At 47.1% G+C, this 14,266-nt stretch overlaps 1 protein-coding gene across 1 annotated transcript; it reads right to left on the minus strand.

Annotated features, from left to right (window-relative positions):
- Positions 1–6,739: 6,739 nt before the first annotated feature.
- On the minus strand, positions 6,740–10,666 carry LOC147382524 (uncharacterized). The gene is made up of 4 exons (XM_086427178.1): positions 10,457–10,666; positions 9,398–10,324; positions 8,838–9,343; positions 6,740–8,393 (listed from the first exon to the last, which is right to left on the minus strand). The coding sequence occupies exons 1-4, from the start codon at positions 10,664–10,666 to the stop codon at positions 6,740–6,742; spliced, it is 3,297 nt and encodes a 1,098-aa protein (XP_086283304.1).
- Positions 10,667–14,266: the final 3,600 nt, after the last annotated feature.

The following is a 14,266-nucleotide window of genomic DNA, read 5'->3' on the forward strand; positions in this document are numbered from 1 at the left end:
GCAATCCTGGTTTTGTTTTTGTCTCACACCACTTGGACAGCAACAATATTGGTGATTAAGAGGTGTGTCATACATAAAATAGATGTGTTGCTTTTCGCACACCATCTTCTTTAAAAAGTCGACTTGGTTTCAGCGTTTTTTAACACAAAAGCCGAACACATCTCTCTGTTCGATCGGCTGAAATCTCAGCCCGATCGTTTTAAATTTTGTTCGAAGTTACTAATGCCTTTCGATTCAAAGCAGTTTTTTCTTAAAAACCGACTCGAATTGAAGGGGTTCATCAAGAATAAATCGGTTTTTCTTTCTTTTTTGTCGAAGAGAACTTCCATGTTCACTGGTTCAAGCCGTGGGAAATTTAAATTTCGAATGAGATCGAGATATGAATCAGTTCTGAAAAGGATTTCAGGGCGGAAATTTCTTGTTTTGGTTGTTTTTTTTTTCTTCGATCCAATGTTTCGATTTTTCTTGAGAGTCTCGATTAATTTCGATTTGGAAATGGATAGAAACCAGGTCCATTGTTTTTTACTAGAATCATAGTTTTGGAGTTCATAGGTTTTTTTCTCTCGGCTCTTCTCTTGATTAGTTGACATCATCGGTTGTAATTTTCTTTGCTGTTTTGGTTTTGGATAGTTAAGAATGGTAAAAGTAAAAAACGAACTGGATTGAGATGACAGAACGGAATAGATGGTCGTGGTGAGCACGAAGTTTTTTTTCAATGGGATTGGTTGCGAATCAGCACTGGTTCTACAAACCAATTACTCAATGTGGTTTCAAAATATCGTCCCAATCCTATTGTGCGGAAAGCAGTGATCAATAGTTCCAAATTAAAAATCGGATTTTGCAAGTGTTCTACAATTTTCCAATAATTAGAAGGGATTAACTTACATCGAATTACACTTCCATCAAACCCCTGTACTGATAAAGGAAATTTTTTTTATAATAATAATAAATCCAGATTTGTGTGTTGCCAACAGCAACATATATTTTCTTTCACAAAGCTCTTTCGATTTTAAAATCATTTTGTTTTCTAAAAAAATAAAATAAAAATATAATTTTGTTTAACCTCAGATCTCATCAATTACCGTTCTATTTTTAATTCAATATTCCTTGAAGTTCCATATTATTTTGGGCCACCCAAAATAACCCTCGATTGGATCATAGATAATAAATATTTTGGGCCTTTTAAACATTGGTTCAAATTAATTATTCTTCGAGTTATATGCCCACATAATGTGCCATGATCTCTACGGATATTTGCGATATGTTTGCTTTCAATGTGATGGATTTTTTGTGTTATTTTCTTAATCAATATTCATTCAATATCCATATGTTGTAATGGTTTTGATCGGACTTATGGGTCTATTTGTTTGAAAAGGCCCCGGGCACACCCCACCCTGTTTTGCACACACCACATGCACGTTTACTGTTTTGAGCACTTACACGTCCCATATAGCCAACGTGGCACTAGTGCGTGGCCCGGTCTCTTCGGAGATGCGACGTCATTCACGAAAACCACAACTCCAGTCACGTACCTTAGGGTATATCGAACTGGGGCATCAATACCATCTGATCAGGTGATTCTGAGAAGTATATTGATGCACCCAGGCTGGAGCGACCTGAGCCATTGACTTATTGTAAGCCACACAGTCACATGTCCTGATTGCCAACGTAGTACTAGTACGTGGTCGGTCCCCTCGTGGGATGCCAAACCATTTATGAAAGCTACAACTCTTGACTCGTACCCATGATCTAAGTATATTAATTGCACTTCTTGGCAAAACCGGTGCCTAAGTAAGATCTTGCCCCGATGTACCCTACTGTACGAGGGGGATAGAATACGTCTATTCTAGACGAGAGGTATTTAAGTGGGCCCTTGCTCAACATTGTGCGCCACCTCTCAACTGGAGATCAAACTGGCTGTTTTTGGCTTCAGAGAAGTGAATTGAGGTTTTAGATTATCACCTACACGGTGTATCAAACCAAGTCACCACGTATCGAAAGGTATATAGGTGTGCTTGGGCAAGGGTGGCTAGATAAAAATGCATTGCACGTAGTAAGCTTAGAATTTAGAAACCTTCCCAGTAGGTCACGACTCGAACTTATCGTGGGTGTTCCCGGGTTGTTATTGAATGAATGCATGTGATTGATGAATGTATGTGAGTGATGTGAATGATGAGATCAAAGTGTATGATTGTCCTCAAGGAAAAAAAAAATTTTGAAAATTAAAATGGGTGCACCGACCCAATAAAGAATCCATTCTTTTATAATAATGACCCAGTCCATCCCGATCCAACAATCATGATGGACCGGGCCAGTTAAATCAAAAATGGAAATCAAATTTTCAAAGAAGAAAAAGAAAATATTTTTCAGAAAAGATTATTTTCCAAAAGAAGTGTTCTTTAGAAGAAATATTTTCCAGAAAAAATATTTTCCATAAGAATATGATTTTCTGAAAGAAAAATATTTATATTTTACATGGACCTTGGGAGAGTACTAAAATCCCCTTTTGTGTCAAACCAGGATGTTAGCCACTGGCGATAACCCAATCGATCAGTTAGTCAAAACAACCGTCATAGGAATGCACCCTGTAGAGAAGATCAATTTTGGGAGATTCATGTTGAGGAGTGCTCTTTACTTCCATGAGTTTGAGATAGACTAGAACCTCTTACATGCTATGGCTAAACGATGGAACCCCTATCTTCACATATTCTGTAGATGCACGAAATTGCTCTACACTTTCCTTCTCTCTAAGCTCGGGCGGACCTACAAATCAGCCCACTATGACGATCAAGTTAGACAAATCGATCAGTGTAATGTTTGAGAGAAGAAGAATTCGAACCTCTTTTACCCATAGTTTTCTTCCTTATATAGGCGTTTATCTGGTTCGTTTTCTGTGCCATCCTTTGAAGTGACCTTGGGCAGTTAGCTCACTCCCTGACATGTCAGCTGCAGGAGTTGTTGCAACTGCCCTGCCACCTCTGTGATGAAGTGAGCTGTGAATGCTGTCAATCCACTGTCGCATATGTCAGATCCGTACAACCGACCTATGCTGCCTCCAACTGACCTATTCTGCCTCTATCCGTACCATTTTACCTACCGGTGGCTAAGGTCCGAGCTCAATCATTTACTTGCACCCGAGGATCTCAATCTGTCGGGCTTACTTTTCGTCAATCCGAGATTTGGAGATACTTCCGAGCTCAAACTCATGCCACGTGTCCTATTCCAGAATTTCCCCCACAATACCCCCTTTCGAGGATTCGGGCGAATTGCTCGGGTGCTCGAGAATATTAATAAGAAATTAGTGAGCTAACACGTGGCGACTTCCCATTGGATCTCAACTAGGATTAATGATTTCTTTATGGCGAATCGTATCTTAGCCTTTTCGTTTTTTGAGGGCGGCGGTCGGTTGGGCTGTTATCGTAGTGCGCGTCCTGTCTGTTGGTTTGAACGGCTCAATTATTGCACAGAATACACGTGGCGTTCTGTAGACGGCTTGATTCGTGTGCGAATTTCGAACGGTCATATCGGATCTCCCAGCAATTAATGCCTTGTTATAATTGGCTTAAGAGGTCTCAACCGTTGATTTCAATCGCGCATCTCGAGGCTTCTCAGGCCTATAAATACCCCATCCATTTCTCATTTTCATTTTCACTCTCATTTGACTTGCCGTTACCCTGCCCTTCTGCCTTCTCGTACATTTCTGATTGTGCCTCCACTGCGCCACCGCTGCGTCCTCCTAGCTTCTTCGTGCCACCAGTCGCTCGACCACCCAAGGCCTTTGGGTCCTCAGGAGGAGAGAAAAAGGTAACCAAAACAAGGTCTCTCCCTCTCCTCTGCCTCTGCCTCTGCCCTCTTCCTTCTCACTCTATTCATGGCCAGGGGGAAATCTTATTCCCTCGCCTGTTATCCCCTTGAGCTAGTTAGGGACACATTTGGTGTCCCTGACAGCGTGGGCATGTCCTATGTGGACGATGCCACGCTGCTCAGAGGTAGTGCCCCCGGTACCACAGTGGTGCACTGGGGGCAACTAAAAGCAGGCCTCAGAGTCCCTCTAAGTAGGTTGACTCGGGAGGTCCTAAACTTTTATAGGAGGGCCCCTGGCCAAATGAGCGGAAATTTCTTCCAACTCATCAGTGCCTTTGAGCACATGAATAGTGGTTTGGAGGAGGGCCTCCAACTCGAGCTCTGGGACATCAGGGCCTAGTTTGCACTAAAGAAGTGCCCGAACAGGCCGGGCTTCTTTTATTTGTCTAAGAGGAGAGGGAAGCCGTCCTTGGTCGAGCTGCCGGACTCGGACAAGGAGTGGTTCTTGTTCCCGATCCAGATGGCCGGGCAATGGGAAAATGCTCCAGGGGACGAGCTTCCCCCTCTCGCCTTCTCATCCTTTAACCCTCAAGGTGAGCTCTACTAATTGTTCCCGTCTTGATTCATGTCATGCCCCCTTTTCCCTTTTTCTGTGACTTTCTGATCAGTTGGTTGAACGACATTGCAGATCCGAGCAAGGATAAGTTCCCGGGGGAGTCGGTGGTGATCGCCCATCTTCTTGCAAACCCCGAACTCTACAACCAAGTGACAGCTCTTCTCCCTCCCTCCATACGCCAATCCGACATGGCGCTTCAATCCAAGCGCCCCCCCACCAATCCTCGGCTCAGATTCCGAGGAGGAAATTGCTGAGGCTCCCCCCACCCTTCCTACCGGAGCTACCGGGCGGGTCGTGCCGCTCCGGACGAGGAAGAAGAAGAGGAGGACCATCAGCCTCTTCTCAAGAGGTTAAGAAGGGGGCCTCGCTCTCCGACCCCGATGCTCCAGCTGCCACCACCTCCCGCACCCGAGGAATCCAACCATCCAGCCGAGCCGTCCAATGCATCCTAGGCTAGATCGGTGCAGAGGGGGAGTCTGCCCCCTCCCTCTCCATGGGTGGTACAACCCATGATCCGGGGGAGGCCGGTGTCTGATAAGGACTCTGCCTTATCTGACCCGAAAATAGCCCGGGCAATCTTTGATGCGTCCGCGCTCCCGCGTGACGTCGAGAAGGTTCGCCGAAGTTTTGCAGCTGATTCGGCGAAATTCTCACGCGACGCGTTCCGAGCTTTGGCCGTGGTAAGTTACTTGTTCTTTTCTTCTAATTTGCTATATCTTTTCCGCTCTTTCATCCTGCTAATGTCGTTTCTTCCTTCCTGATCAGGCTCAACACGCCATGGCCAAGCTCGTTGAATCTCGCGACGCTTCCGTGGATAACCTTCGGGCCGCGGAAGGTCGTGTTCTTCAGTTTCAGGTTGAAAGGGATGCGGCTGCGGCCAATTCCCAGAAGCTCCAGTCAAGCCTGGATAGCGCGTTATCCGAGCTGGAGCAAAATAAGGACCGACTCGCTCTTGCGGAGGGGAAGATCTCTTCTTTGGAAGAGTTGGTGAAGGCCAAAGAAGTGGAGCAAGAGAGAGCCCTCCAGGATCAGCTCAACTCCCTTCAAGCACAACTTGACTCTTCGGAGGAGGCTTGGGAGAAAGCCTATAACAAAGTGAAGGCGAAGCTAAAGAAGGCCGAGGAGGCGGCGAAGAAACTTGAAGTTGTCCCAGCCGTTATTCCCGGGCCTGTTACTGAGCCTACCATCGATGGCACTCCCGAGCCTATTCCTGAAGATTTGGCAGAAACGGCCGAAGATCAAACCCCCAATGACGTAGATGTCGGTCTCGGGGTGAACGTCTAGATTTTCTCTTCTTTTTTTGTAATCTTGCTTTCCCTTCTTTTTTTGAATTTTGGAATGTAAAGGTCACTTTTACATAAATAAAACTGCTTTTCGCACTCCTCGTGTTACCTATCCTTCGTTGCTCATTTCTCTTTTACTTTCGTATGGGTGTGTGCCGTAAGAGAATCCTTGGATAGCTACCCTTACCTTGACATATATCGTGGGGCTCGGCGCTCGTTGGAGGCCGAAAACTTGCCTTAACTAATGCTTTGACCAGGACTTGGCCCCTTGCGGAGGGGCCAACGCACTTACCTTCCAAACCAACTCCTTAGTTGGGCTCGGCTCCTATGAAGGGGCCGAGGCTTTCCCTTAGTCCAACTCCTCAGTTGGGCTTGGTCCCCATGGTGGGACCAAGGCTTTTCCTTCGAACCAACTCCTCAGTTGGGCTCGGCTCCTGTGGAGGGGCCGAGGCTTTCCCTTAATCCAACTCCTCAGTTGGGCTTGGTCCCCGTGGTGGGACCAAGGCTCTTCCCTTCCGACCAACTCCTCAGTTGGGCTCGGTTCCTGTGGAGGGGCAGAGGCTTTCCCTTAATCCAACTCCTTAGTTGGGCTTGGTCCCCGTGGTGGGACCAAGGCTCTTCCCTTCCGACCAACTCCTCAGTTGGGCTCGGCTCCTGTGGAGGGGCCGAGGCTTTCCCTTAATCCAACTCCTCAGTTGGGCTTGGTCCCCGTGGTGGGACCAAGGCTCTTTCCTTCCGACCAACTCCTCAGTTGGGCTCGGTTCCTGTGGAGGGGCCGAGGCTTTCCCTTAATCCAACTCCTCAGTTGGGCTTGGTCCCTTGGTGGGGCCAAGGCTTTTCCTTCGAACCAACTCCTCAGTTGGGCTCGGCTCCTGTGGAGGGGCCGAGGCTTTCCCTTTGTCCAACCCTTCGGTTGGGCTTGGTCCCCGTGGTGGGACCAAGGCTTTTCCTCCAGACCAACTCCTCAGTTGGGCTCGGTTCCTGTGGAGGGGCCGAGGCTTTCCCTTAAATAGCAGGTGTAGAGGCAAGGACGACTTTATTGATAATATTTCCTAAAATTGAATACATTCCATGGTGATTGAATCTCCTCCCCTGCCGGCGTCTCCAGGTAGTACACGCATGTATCCCCGACTTTGCGCACGATGTAAGGTCCTTCCCAGTTACAGCCGAGCTTTCCACTATTGACTTCCTTGGTGTTAGAAAATACCTTTCGTAATACCATATCGCCGACTTTGAACTCCCTATGACGTACCTTCCGGTCATAAGACCTCTTCAACACCTGCTGGTACCGTGCCAATCTCTCTATGACCCTTTCCCGTGTCTCATCCAACCAATCCAAATTCCGAGGTACAATTTCATCATTGAACTCTGTCTCAACCACTTGCGTCCTCGTAGTAGGAACCTGTACTTCGGTTGGGATAACAGTTTCCGTTCCATAGGCTAGCGCGAATGGAGTGGAACCTGTTGCTCTTCTTGCCGCGGTTCGGTACGCCCATAGGACGCTGTGTAGCTCGTCTACCCATCTTCCCTTATGTTCCGCCAGCTTCTTCTTCAAGTTCGCGAGGATTGTCTTGTTTGATGCTTCAGCTTGACCATTTCCTTGTGGATATCTGGGCGATGACTGCAGTGATCGGATTCCGTGTTCCTTGAAGTACGATTGCACACGGTTGCCCTTGAACTGCGTGCCATTGTCGGAGATCAACGCGTAAGGGATCCCAAAGCGCGTTATGATGTGCTCCCAAGTGAATTTGATGACTTCCTCTTCCTTAATCTCCACCTGGTCGAACTTCTTAATCTCCCGCTTAACTGAGACTAGATATTTCGCCATGCGTTCATCCTTTGCTTCAAATTTCCCGTTGCACTGGTTCGCTATAAGTTGGGAATCGGTACATAGCTTCACCCGGCTGATCTTCAACTCGCTTGTCATTCTTAGCCCGTGGATGACTGCCTCGTACTCAGCTTCATTATTTGATGCCCCATACCCAAGTTTGATTATCTTTTCCAATCTATCGTTGTTTGGAGTTACAATTACTATTCCCACCCCCGAGCCTGAGTAATTCGACGACCCGTCGACGAAAATTCTCCATCCTGCCTGCTTGTCCCACAGCTCCACTTCTCCCGTCCCTTCGTCTTCGTTCTCCAACTCTTCCCAGTTCGGATCCTCAACCGGGAAATCCACAAGGAAATCTGCCAATACCTGTCCCTTTATTGCTGTCCGGGACTCGAATTGTAAGTCGTATTCGCCGAGGATTACAGCCCACCTCGCCATCCTCCTCGACTTTTCGGATTTGTGCATCATCTCTTTCAACGGGGTGTCCGTCACAACTCGGATGCGATGTGAAAGGAAGTAAGGTCTGAGCTTGTGTGCTGAGTAGACAAGCGACAACCCCACCCTCTCCGTCTTGGTGTACTTCATTTCCGATAGGCCCAACGTTTTGCTGACATAGTAGATGGGATATTCCCATCCCCTATCGACTTTAAAGAGAACCGAACTTACTGATGATGAGCTAGTTGCCAGGTAAATCCCCAACTCCTCTCCCTCTTCCGGAGAGCTAAGGATCGGTGGCTGCCCTAAATACCTCTTCAGGTCATTGAACGCTGCCTCGCATTCCGCACTCCAGGCGAAATTTTTCTCTTTTTGCAACAACGTGAAGAGCGGACGGCATCGATCGGATACCCTAGAGATAAACCTGTTCAGCACAGCTATTCTCCCTGCCAATTTCTGCACCTATTTTTGGTTGGTGGGGCTCGGCATTTCCACCAACGCCCGGATTTGGTCTAGGTTGGCCTCAATGCCTCTCCTGGTGATAATGTGCCCGAGGAATTTCCCAGAGGAGACCGTGAAGACACACTTCTTCGGATTCAACTTCATTTCGAAGCTTCTCAGCCGATCAAAGGTTTACTTGAGGTCTATCAGATGGTCCCCTGCTAGCTTGCTCTTTACCAATAAATCGTCGATATATACCTCCATGATCTTCCCGATCAATCCTTCGAATATCTTTGTCACGAGTCTCTGATAAGTGGCCCCGGCATTTCTTAAGCCGAATGGCATAACCTTAAAGCAAAACAACCCTTGCTTGGTGATGAATGATGTTCGTTCCTAGTCCTCTACTACTAGGGGGATCTGGTTATACCCCGAGTATCCATCCATAAATGACATTCTCTCATGACCAGCAGTGGCATCGACCAACCTATCGATCCTCGGCAGCGGGAAGCTATCCTTTGGGCACGCCTTATTTAGGTTTGTGAAGTCAATACACACTCTCACCTTCCCATCCTTTTTAGGTACTGCTACTATATTCGCTATCCATTTTGGGTACTCTACCTCCCTGATAAACCCGGCCTTTAAAAGTTTCTCGATCTCCTCATTGACCCCCTGCCTGAGACGTAGAGACAGCCTCCTCGATTTTTGTCTAACAGGTCGGAAGCTTTCATCGACATTTAGTCTATGGCATGCCACCAAAGGATCTATTCCGGGCATGTCCTCCAATGACCATGCAAACACGTCCTTGTTCGCCCTCAGAAGTTGGAACAACGCTGCCTTCTCCTCCTGCGACATTGTGGTACCAATACTAACCAGCTGATCCCCGTCATCACCGAGGTCCACGGCTTCGACTTCTTCAACTGTTACCCGCTGCTCCTGTTGCGGTCGCTTCTGTAATTGCTATAAAGCCTCATTCCCAGTTGGTGGTACCTTTCTCTTCTTCTGAGGAATTTCCTCGGGGCCTCGGTCTTGTTTCAAGGTCAAGTAAAAACACCTCTGCGCCATCTCCTGGTCACCCCTGATCTCCATTATTCCTTCCTTACCCGGGAAACGAATAACTTGATGATAGGTTGATGGTACTGCCTTCATCTCGTGTATCCATCTCCGCCCCAGGATCGCATTATAAGCTGAGTCCGCATCTATCATTACGAACCTCGTCATTACCACCTTCGAACCTGCTGTGATCGGGAGTGTGATTTCTCCCACCGGACTACTCGGAGTACCGTTGAAGCCATAAACAAGGGTTGATGTTGGTTCCAAGCTCTCTGAAACCCCCATCCTCCTAGCCGCGCTCAGGAACAGAATATTTACTGCGCTTCCCGAATCCACCAATATCCTTCGGAGCTCGACATTCCCCACTGGGAGCGCAATCACTAATGCGTCCTGATGGGGCCTTGCCGTTCCCCTAAGGTCATCCTCTATGAATATGATCGCCCGGGAATCCGCTCCGCTGGACATCGTTCCTGCTACCCGTACTCCTGATGCCACGTTGTTGACTCCGACCATATGTCGGATCTTTTTCACCTTCTCCCGGATCTCTCGCCTAGATGGCACTTCGGCCCCCAGCACCCCTGTGATGGTATGAACTATCCTGCGCTCTTCCGTCTCTCGACGCCCTCCTCTAGCTGGCCTTTTTTGCTCGGGCTTTCGTTCGGCTTTCTCAGTAATCTCCCCTCTTCTTCCTCTTTGCGCCGAGACATACCTACTGAGCTTCCCTGCTTCAATCATATCCTGTATGATATGGCGCAGCCTGTAACAGTCCTCCGTAAGATGGTCCTCAGCCTCATGATACTCGCAATACGGTTTACCGGGCTTCCCCTTGTACCCCCGCGGTGGATGAATGAAATCGGGTTCCCCCTTTATGTGCCTCAGTATCACGGATAGTTTTTCATTGAGTGGGGAATACACCCGGCCTCTCTTCCACCATGACTACTCGTTCGAATCTCTCCACCTTTTCTTACTTCCCTCCCCTCCGAGGTGGACCGGTACCTTGGCAGCATCCATCCCCCCCTCGCTATTGGCCACTGTCTGAGCGCTTCGTCTCCTGCCCTTCACGGATTCTTCCACCAGGATGTACTTTTCTACCCTTGCGTACAAATCTTCCAGGCGAGTTGGGTCAGACTTGATCAAGGACTCATGCAGCCGTGTCCCCAGGATGACCGCAGAAATGTACGCCACGCAGGTCGTTGCCTCGTCCATGCCTTCTACGTCCAGGGCTTTTGTTCAAAAACGGGTTACGAACGACCTAATGCTCTCCCCGTTCTCTTGTCGAAGGTTAAACAGAGTGTTAACTCCGACCTTCTTCCTTCGCAGATGCACAAACTGCCCAACAAACATTTCCTCTAGCTCGGAAAAATTCGTGATGGTCCCAGCTGGTAAGGCCTGGAACCATATCATGGCCCCGAGCCTCAGGGTTGATGGAAATAGCTTGCAGAGTAACGAATCGTCGTTCTGGTACAGCACCATCTGACTTCTGTAGTGCAGTATATGGTCCATAGGATCTCGTGTTCCGTCATAGGTTTCAAACTTCGGCATCTGGAACGATCTGGGTGGTTCTGAGTTCATTATCATAGGTGAGAATGGCGTCCCCTTGAGTTCTCGAATTGCGTTCCGTACCTTTTGTGCGGGATCTTTCCCTCGCGTGAATTCCTCATCCTTCCTCTTGAGCATTTCCTCTATTTCTTTTCTTGTTGTCGTTTTTTTGACTTCGGAGCTTCCTTGTTGCGTTTTGACTGCTGCTGAATCTTCGGTCCAGTCCGCCTCCGTCCTTGGCGCTCGGACAACGTGATCACTACTTCGCTCTGCACCTGGGCCTTCTCCGGTCTCCGTTCGCTCACCTAGCCTTTGTCTGAGCTCCTCATTTTCCCTCCTTATGTTCACTATCTCATTATTTTATTTTTCCAACCCCCTGCGCATTTCCTCTCTCATCTCCGTTAGTAAATTGTACATTGCAAGCATTGGGTCTTGCGCGTTTGGAGGCGAGTCTGCTGGTAGCGGGTTTGATGGCTCTCCACGATTTTCGCCTCTAGCCCTTCTCATCTTGGTCATTTTTCTCCCTGTAAGTTTCCCACAGACGGCGCCAAATTGTAGATGCACGAAATTGCTCTACACTTTCCTTCTCTCTAAGCTCGGGCGGACCTACAAATCAGCCCACTCCGATGATCAAGTTAGACAAATCGATCAGTGTAATGTTTGAGAGAAGAAGAATTCGAACCTCTTTTACCCATAGTTTTCTTCCTTATATAGGCGTTTATCTGGTTCGTTTTCTGTGCCATCCTTTGAAGTGACCTTGGGCAGTTAGCTCACTCCCTGACATGTCAGCTGCAGGAGTTGTTGCAACTGCCCTGCCACCTCTGTGATGAAGTGAGTTGTGAATGCTGTCAGTCCACTGTCGCATATGTCAGATCCGTACAACCGACCTATGCTGCCTCCAACCGACCTATTATGCCTCTATCCGTACCATTTTACCTACCGGTGGATAAGGTCCGAGCTCAATCATTTACTTGCACCCGAGGATCTCAATCTATCGGGCTTACTTTCCGTCAATCCGAGATTTGGAGATACTTCCGAGCTCAAACTCATGCCACGTGTCCTATTCAAGAATTTCCCCCACATATTCCATATGGGGTATATGCATTTATGCCCTACTCACGAGGAATATTGCGACATCATGAGGATATCCACTTCAGGACCTCTAGTCAGGCCCTCATTGAAGATCGGATATTCTGGTGAACTCGTCACAGGACTAAACATTTCCAAGGAAGAAGCCAAGGTCTTAGTCAATGACGGGAGATTGAACTTAGTACCTTTACTGAGCCCGTATCGTTCCCGCAGTCACCCTATCAATGTAAAACCCAAAGCCTGGCGAGCCACTAGGGATTATCGATTATGCTTAGGAATCCTAGCCCAATACATACTGACCTCCAATAGTGATGGCCAAACTATCCCTGAGTCCTTCATAGATATAGCCTCTCAACTCTCAAGGAAAGCCAATCCAGTACCTCTCATCCTAGCCGAAACCTTCTCAAGTTTAGATGCCATAAAAAATGGTGACCGGGAAAGCTTCAAGGGAAGTCCCTACTTACTCTATATGTGGCTTTGTGACTGCCTCAAAATCGTAGAGGTTCCTTCAAACCTCGAATATGGGCCAGAACATTTTTCCAAGACAAACCTGTTAGTGCGTCACAACTCAATCAAAGCTTGGAGCAAATGGTTAGACTCTCGCCTCGCCTATCATATTGATTTTAGGTGCCCTTGGTGGATGACTGATCCCCCTATTCTAGGAACCAAAGGATCCTACTATGTCCGTCTGATTGGTTTAGAAGAAACATCTTTTTACCATCCTAATCTGATCCCAGAACAGTACGATGTACCTACAGAGTTATCCTTGCCTTAGTACAAAGCTTTCTTTTCCCCCGTGCCTTTGACTGAAAAGTTAGTACACCTCATTGAGAAAGCTTGGAACAAGCGTACCTTAGGGTATCCAGATGGACCAGCAGAATTTAGAGAGCCAGTTGTTAAAGCCAAGAGGGTCAAGCCTGACAGTAATCCTGATGACCATCAAGACAAAGCCAAGCGTCCATGTAAAAATAGTTCAAATCAAATTTGTTGAAAGATGTTTTAATAAGAACATATTGTTTGTCAATCATTTTCAATAAAACTATCTTTCTTTTTGAATAAATATCTTCTTTTCAAATACTCATTGTGTGAATGGATTAATTAATGGATTGGTGCACAAACCTCAATAAAATGATTCTTAAAAATGTTATCAAGGGGTAATACTGAAATTGACTAAATCTACCTTTGATGGGGTCATATAGGATTATTATTGCACCCAAACTCAAGCGTCCACCTCCTAGTTGGAGTCGTAAGTCCAGTCGGTTAGAAAGAACCACAGTACCAAGTCAACAAGCAGAGATGGCTTCAGAATCTGAGCTCACAGAGATCCGTAAGATCTTGGCAGCCTTTGCAATGATAACAGCAATATAAAAGGCAAAGTGAAAATGTTAGAACAGACCTCGGAATCGACGGGAATTCCCTTCGATGACCCAAAGGGAAAAAAGGTTGAAGAGAAATGTCCACGTGAAGTCTTCGAGCTCGACGGAGACGAAGAGTATGTTGATGAAAATCCGGCGTTATCTAATAGAATGTCTCAATTGGAGTCAGCGATGAAGAGTATAAAGGGTATTGATGAAATTGCAGCAGGCATTGAAGCTTTGAATCGCTTCCCTAGAATCCATTTGCTAGAAAAGTTTGTGATGACTGAAATGGACAAGTTCAGTGGGACAGGGTGTGCGAAAACACATCTTAAGGTGTATGTTACCAACATGCGCACTATAGGGCTCAGCGACGAACAGATGACATTGTTGTTCCAAAGAACTTTATCAGGATCAGCATTACGTTGGTTAATGTCTTAAGATCCAGTTACTGTGGGTACATGGGAAAACATGTCAAAGGCCTTCTGGCATTAGTATAAGTACAGTACCAAGATTGAGACTTCAAGAAGGGATTTGGAAGCAACTAAACAGAAAAATGGAGAGACATTCACTGATTTCATTGGTCGTTGGAGGGCCAAGGCTTCTCAAATGTGGGATAGACCTTCGGAGAAGGAACAAGTAGCAATTATCCTAAAGAATCTCTCTCAAGGATATGCTCAACACATAGTGGCCTAATACCTCCCTACTTTTGAATCCTTGTTGCAAGCCTGGAGCCAACTCGAGGACGCATTTGCCTTTGGGATCCTTTCTAACCCCTCAGATAACAAGCCTAAGAAATCATATGTTCCCAAACCCAACATCA

This window comes from Akebia trifoliata, chromosome 16 (assembly GCF_017979445.1).
Source record: "Akebia trifoliata isolate Shusen 1 chromosome 16, ASM1797944v1, whole genome shotgun sequence".
In the NCBI taxonomy this organism is placed as follows: domain Eukaryota; kingdom Viridiplantae; phylum Streptophyta; class Magnoliopsida; order Ranunculales; family Lardizabalaceae; genus Akebia; species Akebia trifoliata.